We start from the raw sequence: 22,835 nt of genomic DNA on the forward strand, positions 1-22,835 counted from the left end.
CACTGGAGACTAAGGTTTCTAAGAGTTAAAATTCTACTAAATGTAGTTAAGACTGATGGAAATAAGGAAAGTAACTCTGCATGTAGAAAAGTAGATGTGTAAGAAAGATATAAGAAATGTAAATATGTTTTTTGTTCAAGGTAAAAGAAAGTAGTTTTCTCCTGAGACTGGTTGTTTGGAGAAAAAGGGCTTAGGTCAAAACCTGAAAGCAAAGGAAAGTTGTAGAAGGTTTGTGAAGGCAAATTTATAGAAGGAAATTTTATGTGTGGTCAGGACGGACTAAGGTTAAAATAAATGGATTTTAAAAGTACACTGGTTTAAGATTAAAATTCCTCCTCCTTTGATTCAAAGGCTGGGAAAATGGTGGCAATACCCTTGATGCCAGCTTCAAAATCCTCCACATTTGGGGCGCCTGGGTGGCGCAGTCGGTTGAGCGTCCGACTTCAGCCAGGTCACGATCTCGCGGTCCGTGAGTTCGAGCCCCGCGTCGGGCTCTGGGCTGATGGCTCAGAGCCTGGAGCCTGTTTCCGGTTCTGTGTCTCCCTCTCTCTCTGCCCCTCCCCCGTTCATGCTCTCTCTCTCTCTATCCCAAAAATAAATAAACGTTGAAAAAAAAAATTAAAAAAAAAAAATCCTCCACATTTGTGTTGTTCTTGTTTAGCAGAGGAATAGAATATGAGGAATGCCATATGAGGGATGATGATATATGAAGGGCTTTTACTGGGATACACAGGAACCATTTTACTAAACTTAGCCCATTGTATGCCAAAAATGGATATCCACATGGCTGGAGGCATTGAGGAGCCAGTTATGCAGGTCTCACCCCAGGTGGTGCAGAAAAGGAGGGAGAAAGGGAAGGCAGAAGACCTGAGGTGCTAGCAGAAGGCAGAGAAAGGGAATTCCCAGTTTTAAATCTTGTCAGCTCAGACACAGGAGCAGACTCCAGGGTTGTTTTGTTTTGTTTTGTTTTCCACTAGTAGAATTAGGCAGTCCATGTCAGTACGGAGAAAAGAGGGAATTTCCCCTAAAAAAAAAAAAAAGGGAATTTTGGCAGATGCTTGGGAATGTTCCTTAAAGTCCCCATTCTGAGGTAGAATAACCAGAGACAGTTGGCTCTAGTTATCATAGTCATTGACCCAGGAAATGAATGAGAGAGAAGTCCCCACACACAGTCACACAGTGACTCCAACCTGCCACCCAGTGCCTTAGAGTTGCAGTTTTGTTCCTTATTCATTATGGAACTATTTGGGCAACTCTGGGAGGTGATCGGGCCCCCTTCTGCCTCTTTGGGGCAGGTCTACCAAAACAAACCAAGGTTCTGATGGGTGGCACTCCCTGAGCTGATTCCTGGGCCTCACGGGTTCCACTGGGCACACACAGGGTCCTCACCCTGGTGTGCTGAGAGGGGCTGGTCTCCTATGTATCAAGTGGCCTGCCTGCTGGCACCAGGCGAGGTTGCTTCTCCTGGTGCTCCAAGGTCACACCCCGGTGGCAAAGGAGGTGGAAACACAACGTCTCCAAATCCCAGACGAGCCCCCAAGAGATGAAGCAGGATTCTCACACAAAGAGTTCTGACACCAAGGCTTTTCCTTCCAGGAAGCAACTTTATTCATGCCAACATGGGCTCAGAGGGTTTGTACCCAAAAAAACTAAGCCTCAAATGCCACATGGTGTAGGCTTTTATGCATTTTCTACTTGTCTCCCATAATGGGTAACGTATAGACACACAGTCTGATTGTGTGGTCTCATGTTACAGGGTCATGAGGGATGTCACATTTGCACATAGCCAGGTTGCCTTCCCTTATCTTGAGGTCTTTTCTTACCACATTCCTTAGGGAGGGGGCTCTACCATGGGATCAGGGGCTGGGTTTATCTGAGTGAAAGACACCCTGACTCGAGACACTGGTGACTGGCCTGCACTTGAGTGAGCTCTGGCTCATCCCAACACTACAGTATCAACAAAGATAAACGTGTCACCATCCACAACAGGAGTAAAGAGCAGGCAGGTCAGTGTGGCTTTCCCTCGTCACTGGTCCTCTAAGTGGGGTGACTGCTATGATTGCTAGTTAAGGCAACTTTGGGTTTTCATCTTCTAAGAGAACAAGACAAACCCTGTGGAGTACCTCCACCCCACGTGTGCTCTTGCCTTACGACATCCTGAAAAGATCTCATTCCAGCAGAGCTGATGACCCCCAAAAAACAGCAGGTCTGCTATCCCCGGTTTGAGTATCTACTGCTGCTGATTTCCTGATCACAGAGACTTACCTCTTGTAAAAATGCTACAAGGCATATTTTTATTTTCCCCACAAAATGATTTACATCAAAATTTGATTTCTGAGTTCTCTTAGTTCATCCAAGCTTCCTCTGGATGTGGACCTGGTGTAGACAGTAAACAACATACAGGGTGTCCCCAGCAGATGGTCATCTTCCTTGGCTCATCTACCTGTGGCTGGCCAAGTAGATGGCCACAGTGCTGGGCAGGGATAGGGTGCTACAGGCTCACACACGACGGGGTGGTGGAGCACATCAGCCTGCTCCTGCACAATCCCTTCACACTGGTTTTCAATATTTGACCATACAGTGTGAACTTTGCCTTTTGGTGTCTGGTAGGTACTTAATACAAGTTATCAAAATGAACACTGAAATAGACTGGATTGGGGTCAATTCCCTTAAGAGAAGGCTGAAGCCCCATAATCAGAACCTCTGAGCCTCCAAGCATCTGACTTCTCTTGAAACCCCGCTGTCTGCATATTAACAAGGTCAGCTACAACAGCATAGGGTAAGGAAGGAGTTCAGAGAAAGGCCATCTTCCTCCTGCCATGGTAAATAGAGAGGGCCAAGGATTCTGTGCAAACTTTGAAGCATCAGAACCTTTCTGACCCATGTAGACAACCCTAAATGACCCAAGACATTGCCAACACTGTCTTCACAGCTAAGGTGACCCAGTGCCCTTTCCTTGTACTCACTGCAAGGCTGCAGGACCTCCAAAGCAGCCCAACTCTGGGCAAGTCCCAGCTTCTATCAAAAACTGGGTCTAAAATACCTCCTTTGCTGGGCTGCTGAGGGGCTAGTTACAGAAAATGCCAGATGCTAGGGGCACCTGGGTGGCTCAGTCAGTTGAACATCAGACTCTTGATTTCGGCTCAGGTCATGATCCCAGGGTCGTGGGATCAAGCCCTACATCAGGCTCCACACTGCTTGAGGTTCTCCACATGCTTGAGGTTCTCCCTCTCTTCCCCCTGCCGGCCTCCTTCCCTACTCATGCACTCTCTCTCTAAAATAAAAAACAAAACAAAAGATAATGTCAGGTGCTAGATACCCAGGCGACTTATCCTTCGTGTTCATTATAATACCACCACTAACAGCACTGGAATTACTGTTCCCACATAGGTTCACAGTTTTCATGCTGCTCAAATCCTATTTGTAGAATTGCCTGACTGCATACTGCCTCTTCTTCTGTCCTTCCCTCCCTCCCCAGAAAGCCACCAACCTAAATTACAAAACACTGAGAAGTGGCCTTAACCCCACCCTCCACCCAGCAGGGACCCTACAGCACCTTAGCTGTGGGAATCTTCTGTTTATACTCCCCAAAGCCTATGTGTGAGGGCAGAAGCCAGAACCCCCTTCCCCTGTAATCGTTCCACAGACCCACTGGAAGGAGGAAGGAAACACAGGGAGAGCCTTCTCTGCACCCTCAAGCAGGGCCTGGCCTGGTCCCACAGTGACCCGTCTGTCAGCACTGCCAACCCCCCTCTCCCCTGCTTGCTCCCAGGTGGCCCCCAGGCCTACTCACATGTAAAGTACAGGCCTCACAGTAGAGTGGTTGTTATAAATAATAAACACTCCCCAGGGTTCAATGGCTTCTTCAGTTTCCTCTTCATCCAAACTGAATTAATCTTCCTTTGCATTCCACATATGCATAAAATGTTTGCACAGCAAGCCACCTGAAAACCTGGCCCCATTCAGCAGCTGACTGCTGAACTGGGGACAATATTCCAGATAAAGAAGAACACTTGATTTCTTAAGGTTTTATATAAAATTCTGAAATCCAAATCAGTAGAATCTCAATAATTCTAATGCTATAAAGTTTAATTTAAAATCACATACACTTTGCTATCAGGTGAAACAAAACCCTGTTTTCACCTCAAGGAGAAAAACCTGCCCCCAAACAAACTGGATATTGGCCCTGAGACAGATGATGTAGGTGAGCAATCCACATGACCATGCAGCCCTCTGGAGGCAAACAGAGCAAGGTGTTGGTTTGCATTTAATTGACACACAATGATGAGAGAACTTAATCTGTGCCCTGAGAAACCCCTTCAGTATTGAGGAAAGAGAAGAGAAAGGTGGTCTCTCAGAAGCAGCTATGGTGTTTGATGTTTGAGGGCCTAGAGTATTGTATTGCAAAGGGGAAATAATTCCAAACAAGGCCCTCCATAAAAACCTGCTCACCTAGAAAGAATGGAACCAAGGGCAGCCATTCTAGATTGGTTCATTCTTTATCTGGAAAGATGTTACAATCCTGATAAAATATTAAAGCCCGTCCTTGGGTTCCAGTGGAGCAGACCTCAGTGCCACTTTAAAAATAGCCTTGCAGTTGTTTTTTTTTTTAATTTTTTTTTTCAACGTTTATTTATTTTTGGGACAGAGAGAGACAGAGCATGAACGGGGGAGGGGCAGAGAGAGAAGGAGACACAGAATCGGAAACAGGCTCCAGGCTCTGAGCCATCAGCCCAGAGCCCGACGCGGGGCTCGAACTCAAGGACCGCGAGATTGTGACCTGGCTGAAGTCACACGCTTAACCGACTGCACCACCCAGGCGCCCCTAGCCTTGCAGTTTTTAATGAACCTTCATACTTTGGCAGTTCTGAGTTTTTTGGATTAATTTCAGCATTAACTTTTCTTGCTTTTCAAAATTTATACTGTGTATTTGCTTTGCCTACATGGGTCCTAAATATCTCAGCAATAAGGCTTGAGTAGCTATCATTTTTATCAACGGGATTTTTCAGTGCCAACAATGTAAAAATAAGCTGATAACTTCATTTAATCAGCAATTACTATACTATGTCCTTTTCCTACAAAGCAGACAGACTAAAAACTTTAAGAATATCAAATTCTGGAACTGTCCTAATACAACCATTTTTCTGGGGTCTCATAAAGAAGACATTGTGGCACACAGTGATGGCAGACCCTAGTGTCAGTCTCCAGTTTTACGATGGGCACTTTCCACCTCTGTGACCTTGAACAAGTTATTTCACCTCTCTGTGCCTCAGTACCTAATTAAGAGACTGTGAGAATTAGTAATTGTTAAGCTTGTTAACATGTCAATATTGAGACCAGTGTTGCACACAGTTGGTACTGAATAAACCCTGGCATCTCCTCTGGCACACAGGCACAAGTGCCTGGGGCAGCACACACACCTGTAATATCTAAAAACCAGATAGGTGTCCACAGCTTTCAAAATAAATTATATATAGAAAATCTTGTAAATTCCTATTACATGCCAATATATGTAAATAAAGATTTATTTTTAATAAAACTATACATAAAATTATATATATATAAAAGAATATAACATGATAATTTGATACACATATACAGTGAAACAATTACTACAGTCAAGCTAATTAAGATACCTTCTCCTCAGAGTTACCATTTTTTGTGTGTGTGATGTGAGCCCCTAAAATCTACTCTCTTAGCAAATTTCCACTATTCAAAACAGTATTATTACAACTATAGTCATCATGGTATATATTAGGTCTCCAGACTTACTCATCTTATATAACAACTTTATACCCTTTGAGCAGTATCTTCCCAGTTCCAAAGATTTTTATAGCCACGAGTACTTTTATTTGTGCCAGGACTACAGCTATAGACCCCAAATTTATATGTCTACCCAGGTGATTATAAACTATCTAAACAATATACACACATGAAGTTATCCACATATTGTTCTATGCGCCTAAAATGAGCTTACTCTGTGTTAATCCAATGCAATCACATGTGTCCTCAGAGACAGGCAGAGGAGTTTTGAAAGAGAAGAGAAGGCAATGTGACCATAGAAGCAGAGACTGGGGTGATGCAGTCTTAAGCCATGGAATGCCTACAGCCACCAGAAGCTAAAACAGGGAAGGATCAAATTCTCCCCTGGAATCTGCAGAGTGACCCTGTCAACACCTTTTGGACTTCTGGGCTCCATAAGTATAAGAGAATAAATTTCTGTTGTACAGTTCATGGTCATTTGTTACAGCAGCCCCCTAGGAAACTAACACAACATCCCATGTCTTTTTTAACTTTTTTTTTTTTTTATTTTTGAGAGAGGGACGGAGGGAGGGAGCGAGGGAGAGAGAGAGAGAGAGAGAGAGAGAGAGAGAGAGAGAGAGAGAGCAAGCAGGGGAGGGACAGAGAAAGACAGAGACAGAGACAGAGACAGGCTCCAGGCTCTGAGCTGTCAGCACAGAGCCTGACATGGGCTCGAACTCACTAATTGTGAGATCATGACCTGAGCCTAAGTCGGAAGCTCAACCGACTGAGCCACCCAGGCGCCCCACAACATCCCATGTCTTAATATTGTTATTATGGCAATACCCCTAAACTGGTCTACAGACTCAATGCAACTCCTACCAAAATTCCAGCTGGCTTCTTTAAAGAAATTGACCAGCAGATCTTAAAAAATTTATATGGAAATAAAAGGGACCCAGAATTGCCAAAACAATCTTAGAAAAGAATGAAAAATGTGGAGGACTCTCACTTCCCAATTTGAAAGCTTATCACAATGGTACAGTAGCCAAGATAGTATGGTTCTGGCATATAAACAGACAAGCAGACCAATAGAATAATATTCAGAGTCTGGAAATAGAATCTCACATGTACAGTAAATTGATTTCAACAAAGAAGCCAAAACAATTCAGTGGGGAAAAACAAGTCTTTTCATCATATGGTACTGAGACAACTGGATAGCCACATGCAAAAGAATCAAGTGGAACCTCTACCTCACATCATATATAAAAACTAACCTTAAATGGATCAAAAACCCAAATGTAAGAGCTAAAACTATAAAATGCTTAGGAGAAAACATAGGAGTAAATCTTCTAAAGAAGTAAAATGACCTTTATTTAGGCAATGTTGTATCTTTGATTAGATAGAACACCAAAAGCACAAGTAACCAAAGGAAAATAAAAAAGGTAAGCTGGACTTCATCAAAATTAAAATTTGTTGTACTGCAAATGACATAATCATAAAATGAAGAGACAGAAAACATTTGCAGATTCTGTATCTGAAAAGGGACTTGGGTTTAGAATATATAAAGAATTCTTGCAGCTCTATAATAAAAGCACAAATAACCCAATTAAAAAATGGGGAAAGGATCTGAATAGGTATTTCTCCAAAGGAGACCCAAATGACCAAAGATGCTCTACCTCTTTAGTCATCAGAGAAATGCGTATCAATACCACAATGAAATAGCACTTAGAGTATCTAGGCTGACTGTAACAAACAAGATGTGTAATAATAAGTACTAGTAAGGATATGGAGAGATCAGAAAGCGAAAATCCTGAAAGCAGCAAGGGATCCTCAATGACATTAAAAGCTGACTCCTCCTCAGGAACCATGGACCAAAAGGCAGGAAGGTGACATATTTGAAATAGTGAGACAAAAAGGATGTCACCCAAGAATTCTATATCCAGTAAACTCATCCTTAAAAATGAAGGATATATAATGCCAAAGGCATGATTTATGAAAGAAATAACTGATCAGTTGGACTTTACTAAAATAAAAAACTTCTCCACGAAGGACACCATTAAAGGAAAGAAAAACAAGCCACAAACTGGGAGAAAACATTTGCTGAAGACATGTCTGATATCCTTGTTATCCAACATATACAAAGAACTCTTAAAACTCAATAATAAGAAAATGAATATACAAAAGGTAAACAGGCATATGAAAAGATGCTCAACATTATATGCAACTAGGGAGTTGCAAATAAAACAAGACACACTATTACACACCTTTTTGAATGGTCCAAACCCAGAACACTAAGAAAATCAAATGCTGGCCAAAATATGGAGGAAAAAAAAAACCCCAAAACCTCTCAATCACTGCTCATGGGAATGAAAAATGGTACAATTACTTTGGAAAACAGTTTGGTAACTTAAAAAAATTTTTTTTAATGTTTATTTATTTATTTTTGAGAGAGAGAGAGAGAGAGAGAGAGAGAGAGAGAGAACGAACACGCACAGGTAAGGGGCAGGGAGAGAGAGACAATCCCAAGCAGGCTCTGTGCTGTCAACACAGAGTCCAATGTCTGAACCAAAATTAAGAGTCAGACGCTTAATTGAATGAGCTACCCAGGCACCCCTAGTAACTTCTTATAAAACTAAACATACTCTTACTTCTGTAAGTGTCTACCCACAGATGAATGGATAAAAAAGGGGTGGTATATATGCACAATGGACTATTACTCAGCCATAAAAAAAGAATGAGATCTTGCCACTTTTGACAATATGGATAGACCCAGAGGGCATCATGCTAAGTAAAATAAGTCAGACAAAGAAATACCATATGATTTCATTTACATATGGAATCTAAAAAACAAATGAACAAATAACCAAAACAGACATTAATACAAAGAACAAACATGGTTGCAAGGTGGGGGGTGGGGGGGGGTGGTAAGAATAAGCAAAATAGCTGAAGTGGATTAAGACATAAAAACTTCCAGTTATAATGTAAGTAAGTCACAGAGATAAAAAGTACACCATAGGGAATATGACTAGTACTGTAATAACATTGTATGGTGACAGACAGTGATTACACTTATCATGGTGAGCACTGAGTAATGTACTGAATTGCTACTGAATTGTTTCTGAATCACTGTTGTACACCTGAGACTAAACTAACATTGTATGTCAACTATACTTTAATAATAAACTAACTGACTGACATATTCTTACAAAATGATCCAGCAAGTATTTACTCAAATGAGGTGAAAACTTATGTCTACACAAAAACTTTCATATGGATGTTTATAGCTACTTTATTCATAACTGATTGTACCTGGAAGCAACCAAGATGCCCTTCAGTGGTGAATGGGTAAATGTTACAGACTGCATGTTTTTGGCCTCCTAAAAGTCATATTGAAATCCTAACCCCAATGCAATGGTATTAGGAGGTGGGGCCTCTAGGAGGTGATTAGGTCGTAAGGCTAGACCCCTTATCAATGGGACTAGTGCCCTTATATAAGAGACCCCAGAGAGCTCCCCCACCCCTTCCACCATGTGAGGACACAGCAACAAGGCAGCCATCTATAAATCAGAAAGCAGGCCATCCCCAGACACAGAATCTGCCAGCACCCTGATCTTGGGACTTCCCAGCCTCCAGAACTGTGAGAAATGTGTTTGTTGTTCAAGTCACCCCTTCTATGGTACTTTTATTACAGCTCTCAGGCTGTAGCCACATCAGTCCCCTCTGCTGCCACATCTGTGAGACCTCAGCCTAGCTCAGCCACAATTCTGCCACGTCACTCCCTCCTCAGAGGCACCTATTGCCCCATTTTACGATTGTGTGATAATTCATTTGATCAGCCCCCTGTCAATGGACACTTACGTTGTTTCTGATCTTCTGCTACTATAAACAATGCTGTGGTGAACCACCTCTGAAGAATAAATTCCTAGAACTGGAATCTCTGGGTCATGAACATGTCTTTGTTTAATTCTGACAGATATTGCTAAACTGACATACACAGAAGTGACACCAACTTAGTCCTATGAGTAATGTATAAAAAAGTGCCTGTTCCTCCATCCCTAGGCAATACAACATGTTATCAATTTTTTTTCCAACGTGATGGGGGGTGGGAATGGCATCATATTATAGGTTTTGTTGATAAAAAGCTTTTTGAAGGAATAAGCAATTACTCAATAGCCACTCTATGGAAATCCTAGAGGGATCCAGTGGAATACAAAGAGATATAAAAGAAATGTTCTCTGCTCTCAAGTGTGGAATCAGGTGTGATGGATGGAATATACACATGCCCTCATTTAAGAATACAAACCAACCACCCTGAGGCAGCAGCATAGTCTAGTCAAAAGGGCCAAGCACCTCAGCCTGACTGCTACTAGCTGTCTGGGCCTCACTTCCTCTGGTGTAAAATAAGGACATAAAATCAGATGATCTCAAAGGTTGCTTCAACTTTGGAAATTCTATATTGAAGAGAAATCAGTTAACTCAAATTCACTTTAAAAGTGAATGCAGTATTCTTTACATATAACCAGAGTCAATCAGTACAGCACAGTGTCATAATGGTAGTATGCCCTCACCGTCCTGACACCTGGAGCAGGGGTGTGAATGGTGGTGCCCTTGCTCTACCTGCAAGCATGCTCTCTGCTCTGTGCTGAGACCAGACCTTAGGATTCTTAAAAGAGTACCCCAGGCAGCAACCTCTGGCTGGCATGGAAGATGTAAGAGGAAACCCTGTCTGGCAGTGGGAACAAAGCCACACTCATCTATCTCACAAGACACTCTCACCTCTGTTTGCTGACCAGCATGATTTCGCATACAGAATTTGAACAGGAAAACAGCGATGCTAAGTTGTCCTGGCAGAGACACCTGGGTGGCTTAGTCGGTTAAGCATCTGACTTCGGCTCAGGTCATGATCTCACAGTTCGTGAGTTCGAGCCCCGCATCGGGCTCTGTGCTGACAGCTTAGAGCCTGGAGCCTGCTTCAAATTCTATTTCTCCCTCTCTGCTCCTCCACTGCTCATGCTCTGTCTCTCTCTCCTTCAAAAATAAATAAGTTGCCCTGGCAGACCAGCGCTCTGGCCTCACCAGCATCCACATAAGACCATGAAGTTGGGACACAGGGCTAATGGTCCACAGTCTAATCTATTTATTTTCAGACTGTACACCATGAAGCACAGGATTGTATCTTTCATTAGTTTCACTCTATATCTACTATTCTTCAAGGAATTTAATTCCAATGAAATAACAAGATACAGACAGATTAAAAAGTTGCGTGATTTGACTTTACTGAAAGGCTGCCCTGGCATAAACAATTTCAGTTAGTAGAAACATGGTTTATCTGGAAGCTTCAGGAACCACCTCAATACCAAGGCCAAGGTCTTTGGCTGAGGTATATGGTCCTTAGGAGAAGTTTCCCTGTTCTGAATCACACACGCTGGAGTTTTTACTTTTTATACTAGAATTCCTAAACTTAGTTCTCTACTTCTACCCAAATATTAAATAGCATTTGCATGAAATAAGCACTGACAGTTTTTCTTCCTAAAGGAACCAAGGTGAGCACAGTTGGAGGGCATTTGCTAAAACAGATTTCTTATTCCCAAGCGCTCCCCAAAAGAATTTATATTCAGTCTAAACATCCTTGCCCAATCTTCCTTGACACAATGAACTTTTAAATAAACAGACCTGTCTTCAAGCTGCATTTTTTAAAACTGTAGATGGCTATTTAACCAAGGTGATGAGTAACAGAGCTCATTATCTCAGTAAGTATAAACTTGAATTTTTAACCCTGAGCAGGTCTGGCACAAAGATTCTCTATCTTTTCCTGCATATGGACTCTTACTGAATGTTTCACAAGTGATTTCTCTAACTTTGTTATTCAATCCAAATTTTCCCTGGAAAAATTGTTTTCTTACTTTGCCTGTGATCCTCAGTCTGAGGACAATGTTCAAGATATCAGAGTCAGAAGGAGGTCCCAGAGAGTACAACTCAACCAACCCATTTTACAGATGAGGAACCTCTCAGTAGGCTGAAGAGCATGGGTGGAGCATACAAGGGCCCAACCAGGGTACACAGGTAATTATTTCTAAGGCACCACCTTCCCTGCCATTCAAAGCATGTGTGGCAGTTTCCCTGTCTTGGCCTCCAACTGAGATCCTATATTCACTGTAAATCCTTGCTGATACTTTTAACTAAATGCTCAATGACCAACATTTTATTTCCCACTATCCTCTCCTGTCTTAGACTTTGATGGCTGTCAAAAGGCATCAAATGGCTACAATCAGGTGGCTGTTGCTGCTCATACCAACTGGTGAAAGCTCATTTTGCACACTTCTGTCTGATTCTGTCTCAAGGACATCATGTTGGTAGCTTAAAATCGGCTCTGGTGGGAGTATTTATACCACAATAGTTGGCAAGTGCTACCACCTAGGACTTCTAGGAGAGGGGCAGTTGTTAAAACTTTATCAGCATACCAACCACTGGTTAAAATATAAAAGACTGATCACATCACGTGCTGGTAATGACATGGAGCAACTGCAATGCTTCGTTCTTGTTAATGGGGGTATATATGGCACAAAATTTTTTAAAAACCTGTTCAGTGTTACCTACCAAACCTAAAAACATACATACATCCTATGACATGAATATCTAACTCCCTAGGTATATACTCAACAGAAATGCATGGATTTATGCACCAAATGACATGCTTTCTTAGGCAGCATTATTCATAGTAGCCAAAAACTAGAAGCAACCCAAATATTCATCAACTGGATTACACTTCAGCCCTCAACAAGTACAAAAAAGTGGAGATCATACCATTCATATTTTCAGATCACAACACTATGAAACTTGAAGTTAACCACAAAAAAAAAAAAAAAAATTTGGAAAGACCACAAATACATTGACCTTAAAGAACATCCTACTAAAGAATGAATGGGTTAAAAGGAAATTAAAGATGAAATAAAAAAAGTACATGGAAGCAAATGAAAATGAACACACGACAGTTCAAATGAAACCTTTGGGATACAGCAAAGGCATTCCTAAAATGGAAGTATATTGCAATACGGGCCTACCTCAAGAGGCAAGAAAGGTCTCAAATAAACAACCTAATCTTGTACCTAAAGGAGCTAGAAAAGGAACAAATAAAGCCTAAAGCCAGAAGAAAAAGGGAAATAATGAAGACTAGAGCAGAAATAAATGATACAGAAACAAAAAATCCCAGTAGGATAGATCAACAAAACTAAGAGCTAGTTCTTCAAAAGAATTGATGAAATTGATAACCCCCTAGCCAGACTGATCAAAAAGAAAAGAGAAAGGACCCAAATAGATAACATGAAGAATGAAAAAGGAGAGATCACAACGAACACTACAGAAATACAACAATTAGGGGAGCCTGGGTGGCTCATTGGTTAAGCAGCCAACTTCCGCTCAGGTTATGATCTCGCGGTTTGTGGGTTCAAGCCCCGTGTTGGGCTCTGTGCCAACAGCTCAGAGCCTGGAGCCTGCTTTGGATTCTGTGTCTCCCTCTCTTTCTCTGCCCCTCCCCCACTCAAGCTCTGTCTCTTGAGCTTATAAACCGTAACAAAATTTTTTTAAAGAAATACAACAGTTATGAGAATACTATGAAAAATTACATGCCGACAAACTAAGTAATCTGGAAAAAATGGACAAATTATTGGAAACTCACAAACTACCAAAACTGAAACAGGGAGAAATAGAAAAATTTGAACAGACCCATCACCAGCAAATAAATTCAATCAGTTATCAAAAATCTCCCAACAGGGGTGCCTGGGTGGCTCAGTTGGTTAAGTGTCTGACTCTTGATTTCCACTCAGGCCATGATCTCAGAGTTCGTGAGTTCAAGCCCAAGGGCTCTGCACTGACAGCAGAGCCTGCTTGAGATTCTCTCCCTATCTCTATCTCTGCCCCCCCCCCCAAATAAATAAATAAAATCAACTCAAAGAAAAAAAGAAGAAGAAGAAGAAGAAGAAGAAGAAGAAGAAGAAGAAGAAGAAGAAGGTGCACCTGGGTGGCTCAATTTGTTAAGCGTCTGACTCTTGATTTCAGCTCAGGTCATGAATTCATGGATCATAGTATCGAGCCCCATGTCAGGCTCTGTACTGACAGCGAGGTCTGCTTGAGATTCTCTCTCTCCCTCTCTCTCTGCCCCTGCCCTGCTCATACATGCAACACCTTTATCTCATTCTCTTCTCTCAAAATAGATAAACTTTTAAAAAAAAAAAAAAAGGAGGAGAGTTAATACCTATTCTCACATTATTTCAAAAAAATAGAAATACAAGAAAACTTTCCAAATTCATTCTATGAAACCATAATTATCTTGATTCCAAAACCAGAAAAAGTCCCCACTAAAAAGAAGAATTACAGGCCAATATCCTTGATGAACATGGATATAAAAATTCTCAACAAGGGGCGCCTGGGTGGCACAGTCGGTTAAGCGTCCGACTTCAGCCAGGTCATGATCTCGCGGTCCGTGAGTTCGAGCCCCGCATTGGGCTCTGGGCTGATGGCTCAGAGCCTGGAAGCCTGTTTCCGATTCTGTGTCTCCCTCTCTCTCTGCCCCTCCCCCGTTCATGCTGTGTCTCTCTCTGTCCCAAAAATAAATAAACATTGAAAAAAAAATTAAAAAAAAATTCTCAACAAGATACTAGCAAATTGAATTCAAAAGTATATTAAAAGAATTATTCACCTATTCCCCATGATCAAGTGGGATTTATTCCTGGGCTGCAGGGTTGGTTCAATATTTGCAAAACAATCAATGTGATACACCACATTTAATAAAGGAAAGGATAAGAATCATATGATCCTGTAAATACCTGCAGAAAAAGCATTTGACAAAATACAGCATCCTTTCTTGATAAAAACCCTCAACAAAGTAGGGATAGATGGAACATACCGCAACATTATAAAGGCCATATATGAAAGACCCACAGCTAATATCATCCTCAATGGAGAAAACTGCGAGCCTTTCCCCTACAGTCAGGAACAAGACAAGGATGTCCACTCTCACCATTACTATTTACCATAGTACTGGAAGTCTTAGTCTCAGCAATAACACAACAACAACAACAAAAAAAAAAAAAAAAAAAAAAGAAAGAAAGAAAGAAAATAAAAGGCATCCAAATCAGCAAGAAAGAAGTCAAACTTTCACTATCTGCAGATGACATGATACTTCATGTAGAAAACCTGAAAAACTCCACCAAAAAATTGCTACATGAATTCATACATTAATACATGAATTCAGCAAAGTTACAGGAGATAAAATCAATGTACAGAAATTGGTTGCATTTCTACACACCAATAACAAAGCAGCAGAAAAAGAAATCAAGGAATCAATCCCATTTGCAAATAGATCAAAAACAATTAGATACCAGGAATAAACCTAACTAAAGAAGTAAAAGATCAATACTCTGAAAACTACAGAACACTTATGAAAGAAACTGAAGAGGATACAAAGAAATGGAAAAGCATTTCATGCTTGTGCATTGGAATAACACTGTTAAAATGTCTACACTACCCAAAGCAATCTACACATTTAATGCAATCCCTATCAAAATACCACCACCATTTTTCACAGAGCTAGAACAAAACAATCCTAAAATCTGTATGGAACCACAAAAGACCCCGAATAGCCAAAGCAATTCTGAAAAAGAAAAATATAACTGGAGGCATCACAATTCCAGATTTCAAGCTATATTACAAAGCTATAGTCATCCAGACAGTATGGTACTGGCATAAAAACAAACATGCAGACCAGTGGAAAAGGATAGAGAACCCAGAAACAAACCTACAACTATATGATCAACTCATCTTCAACAAAGCAGGAGGTAATATCCAATGGAAAAAAGACAGTCTCTTGGGACAGAAACTGTTCCCAACAGAACGAATGCTGATGGGAAAACTGGACAGCAACATGCAGAAGAATGAAACTGGACCATTTTCTTCTACCAGACACAAAAATAAATTCAAAATGGATGAAAGACCTAAATATGAGATAGGAAACCATCAAAATCCTAGAGGAGAACACAGGTAACAACCTATTTGACCTAGGCCATAGCAGCTTCTTCCTAGACATGTCTCTAGAGGCAAACATGAACTATTAGGACCTCATCAAGATAAAAAGCTTCTGCACAGTGAAGGAAACAATCAACAAAACTAAAAGGCAACCGACAGAATGGGGAAAGATATTTGCAAATGACATATCAGATAAAGAGTATCCAAAACCTATAAGGAACTTATCAAACTCAACACCCAAAAAACAAATAACCTAGTTAAGAAATGGGCATAAGATATGAATAGACACGTTCCAAAGGAGACATCCAGATGGCTAACAGATACATGAAAAGATGCTCAACATCACTCATTATCAGGAAACTACAAATCAAAACCACCAGGAGATAGCACCTCACACCTGTCAGAATGGCTAAAATTAACACAAGAAAAAACAGGTGTTGGTGAGGATGAGTAGAATGAGGAACCTTCTTGCACTAATGGTGGGAATGCAAACTGGGGCAGCCACTCGGGAGAGCAGTATGGAAGTTCCTCAAGAAACTAAAAATAGAACTACCCTATGATCCAGCAATTTCACTTTTAAGTATTTACCCAAAGAACACAAAAATACAGATTTGAAGGGCTCCACATAGCCTATGTTTATAGCAGCTTTATCAACAATAGCCAGACTATGGAGAGAGCCCAAATGTCCATCAACTAATGAATAAACATGATGATAATGATGGTGATGATGATGGTGGTGGTGGTGGTGGTGGTGGTGGTGGTGGTGGTGGTGGTGGTGTGTGTGTGTGTGTGTGTGTGTGTGTGTGTGTGTGTGTGGTGGAATATTACTCAGCCATCAAAAAGAATGGAATCTTGCCATATGCAATGATTTGGATGGAGCCAGAATGTACTATGCTAAGTGAAATAACTCAAACAGAGAAAGACAAATACCGTATGATTCCACCCATATGTAGAATTTAAGAAACAAACAAATGAACATATAGGAAGGTGGGGGGAAGAGAAGAGACTGAAACAAACTACAAGAGACTCTTAATGGTAGAGCACAAACTATGGGTTGACAGAGGGAGGTGAGTGGGAGATGGGCTAGATGGGTGACGGGTATGAGGAGGACACTTATGATGAGCACTGGTGTTGTGTATAAGTGATGGATCACTGAATTCTACTCCTGAAACCAATATTGCACTGTATGTAAACTAAAATTTAAATAGAAAAAAAAGGAAAAAAAGCACTATAAAATATCTATCAAAGGTAAAAATAAATACTTTGTGATCTATTCTGGAAAACTATAAAACAATGGTAAAGAATGAACTGCATGGCAATGACAACAACCTGAATCTCACAAACGTAATGAAAAGAAGCCAGACATATTGCATGATTCCATTTACATTAAATTCAAAAGCAGGAAAAATTACTTTGTGGTGTTAAAAGTTAAGATAGAGGACAGTAGAAAGGAAAAAATAAATAGGACAACATATGAGGGGGTAGTCAGTAATATTCTATTCTTTTTACTGGGATGGTGGTTATACATGTATGTTAACTCTGTGACAATTCATTATTATCTGTGCACTTTTGTTATGTAATGTTACACTTCAACTTCAGTTAAGAGGAAAATGTTAAATGCTGGTCTGAATCCTGGCATGGCAAGTACCTGCTTTGTGGTGAATTCCCTCTTGGTGTGACAGGGCTTGAAGAAACACACTCCCCAAAAGAGTAAATAAAATAAATGGCCTAAATAAGAAATGAGAAGCCCCAGAAAAAGCATTTAGGAAAACAAAAGAAACCCACAAACTTTCCCCAAAGCCACTTCTACTCCCTTTCCCCAAGACAATCTCTAAAATTATACATCCAGCAGCTATGGGTCCTTTACATCCCCCAGAGTGTTTTACCTTCAGAACAGGACATGTAAGCCCCAATAACTTCATGCTGGACAAACACACTCACACCTAATTCAGCCTAAATTTGCTTCTTAAAAACACTACAGAGTAGGACACTATCCAATTAAGTGGGATAAAAGACATTTAACAAATCATGTAAAATCAAATCAGAAGCTGGTCTAGTTGGAAGAGCATGTGACTCCTGACCTTGGGGTTGTAGAGTTCATGCCCCACCTTGAGTCCCCACCTTGAGTGTAGAGATTACTCAAAAACGAACAAACTTTAAATCAAATCAAACCATATTTTAGCAGCAATCTTCATGGAGAAATAAAAAGAATAAAAATGACTGACTTGGAAATACTCTAAACTCAACAGAATGCTCTGGGCTTGTCCTTAAGCTTCCAAAAAGCTCTTCAGGAAACTGTAATAGTTGGGGATATTAAGAAGCCTGCACGTGAGGAACAGTGTATTTGGGGATCACATCTATCAGTCCAGTCAGGCTGTTCTATCAAAATACCACAGATTGGGTAGCTTATAAACAACAAAAAACTTCTGACTTACAGTCCTGCAGGGTGGCAAGTCCAAGACCAAGGCACCAGCAGGGTCAGGTGTTGGTGAGGGCCCACTTGCTTGTTCATAGGCTGGCGCCTTCTTGCTGTGTCCTCACGTGGTGGAAGGAACATAGTAGCTCTCTGGGGCCTCTTTCACATGGGCACTAATTCCATTCATGGGCTCCACCCTCATGACCTAAGCACCTTCCAAAGGCCCCACTTCCTAATACCATCAAACGTGGGAGTTAGGATTTCAACATATGAATTTGGGGAGGATACAAACATTCAGGCCACAGTAGTACCTTCCAAGCTCAACTTTAGAACTTCCCAGAGATTCTAGATAATTTCTTAAGCCATCACCATAATGTGAATTTGACTATTTTCATTAAAAAAAACAAAACCAAAACTTACAACATAAAGTGGCCAAGATATTACTATGGACTGAATGTTTGTATCCCTCCCCCCCCAAATTTATATATTAAAGCCTTAACCACCAGTGTGACGTATTTGGAGATGGGGCTTCTAAGAAAGTAATTAAGGTAAAATGGGCTCATACGGGTGAAGCACTGATCTGACAGGATTAATGTCCTTAAAAGAGACACCAGAGAGCTTGCTCTCTCCCTACAAGCATGCAAAGACAAGCCATGTGAGCACAGGGCAACAAGGAAGCTATCTGCATCCCAAGGGTAGAGGTCTCACTAGAAACCAATCCTACTGACACCTTGATCTCAGACTTCCAGTCTCCAAAACAGTGAGAAAATAAACTTGTTTGTTTGTAGTCTGTAGTACTTTGTTATGGCAGCCCAAGCAGAACTGTACAGATTTAATAGTTTTTTAAGAATGCATTTCATCTTTTATGTATGGAAGAGAATGAAGTCAAAGATTTTATTAAGAAGGATTTATGCAACAAACATTTCCTAAGCTCCTTCTATATGTCAGGTTCTAGATGCTGCTCTCTTGAAACCAGTATTTTAGTAGCAGGATTTTGCTGCCAAGATTCCAAGGCAGAAATAAATGTAAATGAGGAGAGTGCTGAAATGCAATTTGACTTAACAAGGGCCTGGGGCACAGATGGCATTGCCAGCAGAGGGAGCATCTAGCCATGTTGGGGCAGGGGACCTGGTTGGGATAACACAGATGTGGACCTTGTGGTCTCATCCAGAGACATCCAGTCTGTGCTACAAGTGAGAGAGACTGGTTGGGCATGAAAATATAGCCAATCAAGAGAAAACCTGACTTGTCAACTGGTAAGATGCTTGACTTAATCCAGGTGAATCATCATTTTAAGAAATCCAAGAAGATATACACAGGAAAACCACCAAATAGGCAGAAACTGCTAACAGTAATGGATATCTGCAAAAATAAGACAAAGTTGTATTCACAAGTATTTGGGGCTTTTTCTTTCACATGGAGCCTGTTTTTGAAATGTGTGCCTTTTACATATACCTGCCATGATGGGACTGAGTTCCAGAAACGGGTGAAGTGTAACACTGCTGGGCCAGTGTCTTCTGCAGAGGCCTACACTGGAGCCGGCTGGGGTGGCAATCTGTTAGCACCACACACACCTTCGCATTATCTGTGATAGAAAGAACTTCATATAATACCACCATACCAAAATGTCAACTGTCTACCTCAGGAATTGGAGGGACAATGCAGATGACATGGAGGACAAAGGCTCCCCAGTGACCCCAGCCCTGGCAGAGCACTGTCTTCTTCTTAAATTTCTTGTAGTCTTCATAATCTGACAAGGGCCAACACTGCTAGAGTTTTGAACTCATTGCTACATTTGTCACAAGCATTTTTTTTAAAGATTCAAATTTATTAGCAAATGCTTTATAATCAGAATGAAAGCTATTCACTAATCTGCCTGGGTATAAAACTAATAACAAAAAAGTTAATAGCCTTTATTCCTATAGTCAGATAATAATCAGTTAATATAATGAAGAAAAAATCTATTTATGTTATAATAAATACACAAAAATAATCTAAAGAAATGTATTAGATCTGGACCTGGAGAGAAACAATTATCAGAAAAATCCAGAGTTGATATAGGTTAGTCAGAGTATAAAGGAGAACTGGGTCCCAACTGATCCATTAAAAATATACAAACCTGAATGCCCACCTCAGCACTCATTAGAAGGAGTGACAAGCAGGGCATCACTGGGCTGAGGATGAAACCCCTGAGTGCTCTCAGAAGACAGATAATGCAGATCAAGTTTATCCTCATTACTCATTTACCTTAGACTATTCCCAATAATGTAAGCCCCTAAGTATATACATAATCATGGGTAAAACAAGAAAAATAACACATTAAAAGAAACAAAAGTCTGATCCTAAAGTCTATGGGCTTAGAACAGACACATGAAATAAAGAGAATAGGTAGAAGAAAAGAAAAGCCATTTACAGGAACCCAGGTACTACTTTGCATCAAACAACTATGTTACTTTGGAGAAAATGAAATTTGATGAAATCTATTTTCCTCATCTTTATAATAATTTTCACATTTGTGATACTTTATGAATGATGTCATTTTGTCTGATGTATAATTAAATATTCTTTACCATAAAATAGAATTGTCTTTTGTTTCATTATTACATTAAAACATAATTTTCCTCAATAGTTACAAACAGAGAGGGAGGAAGGCAAACCATAAGAGAGTCTTAAATACAGAGAACTAACAGAGGGTTGATGCGGGGAGGGAGGTGGAGAATGGGGAAATGGGTGGTAGGCATTGAGCAGGGCACTTGTTTGGATGAGCACTGAGTGTTGTATGTAAGCGATGAATCACGGGAATCTATCCCCCAAACCAAGAGCACACTGTATTTAGCCAACTTGACACAAATTATATTTAAAAAAATAATAATAATCTTCCTCAAAAAAAAAAAAAAAAAAGAAATCTGTAAGACCTGCATCAGTAAATTCCTGAAAGACAAACACAAAAGACTTTAACAAATGGAAAGACACACCATGTTATTGCATAAGGAGGCTGACTATTTAGTATCTAGTCTCCTTCATCTACACATTTAATGTTTACCCAATAAAAATACCAATGGGGGTATTTTGGGGATATAAACAAGTTAATTCTGAGGTTCATATATACAAGCAGAATAGCCAGGATATTTCTGAAAAGGAAGAAGAGTAAGAGAGGACTAGCCTTATGAAATATTAAAACAGTTATAAAGCTGTAGTAATTTAAACAAGGTAATACTAGTGAAAGTCTAGAGAAAAAGAGTCACTAAACAAAAATAGAACAGAAAATGCCTAAAAAATAGTTCAAAATATATACAGCATATCTAGCATATGATAAAAGTGATATTGTATATCAAAGGACAAAACAATTTATCAAGAAAGTGCTGTCAAAAAAACTGATTAGCTGTATATAAGAAAATAAATTTGGATACTTATCTCATTCTTTTTAGCAAAGTAAATTCCAGAAGAACCAGAAATTTAAACCAAGAAAAACTCAATCTGTAAAAGAACTAGAATAAAATATAAATTCTGCATCATTCTTATAAGAGTGGGAAGTTTGACTACATGAAAGTTAAAATTTCTAAGAGGCAAAGAATGAAGTCAAAAGAGGAGCACCTGGGTAGCTCAGTCGGTTAAGCATGCAACTCTTGATTTCACAACTTACGGTTATGAGATACAGCTCCATGTTGGGCTCTGTGTGCAGCCTGCTTGGGATTCTCTCTCCACTCTTTCTCTACCCCTCCCCCTGATCACATGCATACGTTCTCTCTCTCAAAATAAATACACATTTAAAATAAAAAAGAATAAAGTCAGAAGATAAATGGCAAACTAAAACAATTCTAATGCAAACAACAGACAAAAGGCTAATTTTCTTGGAGCCTAGGTGGGGTTCAGTGCATTGGGCTCCACACTAACAGTTGGGGGCCTACTTGGGATTCTCTCCCACTCTCTGCCCCTCCCCTGCTCACTCGCACAGGCTCTCTGTCTCTCAAAATAAATAAACTTTAAAAAAAAGGGCTAATTTACTAAATAAAGAGTTCCTAAAATCAATAATGAACAAGATTTATACCCTAAGTAACCTAGCAAAGGATCTAGATTACTTACAAATACAACAAACAGTTAGGAGATACTTAACAGTATTTACCAAAAGAGACAAGGAGACATGACTTTTCACTTATCAGATTGTATATTACTTTGTATATTACCACAGACTAAGTGCCTTACGACAAATGAAATTTAGGGACACCTGGGTTGCTCAGTCAGTTAAGCGGCCGACTTCAGCTCAGGTCATGATCTCACGGTTTGTGGGTTCGAGCCCCGCGTCGGGCTTTGTGCTGACAGCTCAGAGCCTGGAGCCTGTTTTGGATTCTGTGTCTCCCTCTCTCTCTGCCCTTCCCCAGCTCACACTCTGTCTCAGTCTCTCTCTCAAATAAAACAAAAAAACATTTAAAAAAATAAAAAATAAATGAAATTTATTTTCCCACAGTTCTGGAGGCTGGACATCCAAGCTCAAGATAACAGCAGGGTTGGTTCCTTCTAAGGACTCTCTCTTTGGGGCTTGCAGATAGCCTTCTTCTCCCTGTATTCTAATATGGTCTTCCCTCTATGTGTGTGTGTGTCTGTGTCCTTAACTTCTTTTCTTGTAAGGACACTAGTCATACTGTCTTAGAGCCCAATA

General features: G+C 40.3%; 1 protein-coding gene across 10 annotated transcripts in view; it reads right to left on the reverse strand.

Moving 5' to 3' along the window:
- The window catches only part of NINL (ninein like), a 195,443-nt gene that overhangs the window by 109,807 nt on the left and 62,801 nt on the right, over positions 1-22,835 (reverse strand). For 7 of the 10 annotated variants that reach the window (XM_045443703.1, XM_045443707.1, XM_045443710.1 and 4 more), the window contains exon 2: positions 19,634-19,763. The exons of the other annotated variants lie outside the window; for them this stretch is intronic. In XM_045443703.1, the coding sequence (XP_045299659.1) occupies positions 19,634-19,640 (7 nt within the window). In that variant the 5' untranslated portion in view covers positions 19,641-19,763. The remainder of the gene's footprint in view (positions 1-19,633; positions 19,764-22,835) is intronic. 10 annotated transcript variants of the gene reach the window in all.

Source organism: Leopardus geoffroyi, chromosome A3, assembly GCF_018350155.1.
Source record: "Leopardus geoffroyi isolate Oge1 chromosome A3, O.geoffroyi_Oge1_pat1.0, whole genome shotgun sequence".
Lineage (NCBI taxonomy): Eukaryota > Metazoa > Chordata > Mammalia > Carnivora > Felidae > Leopardus > Leopardus geoffroyi.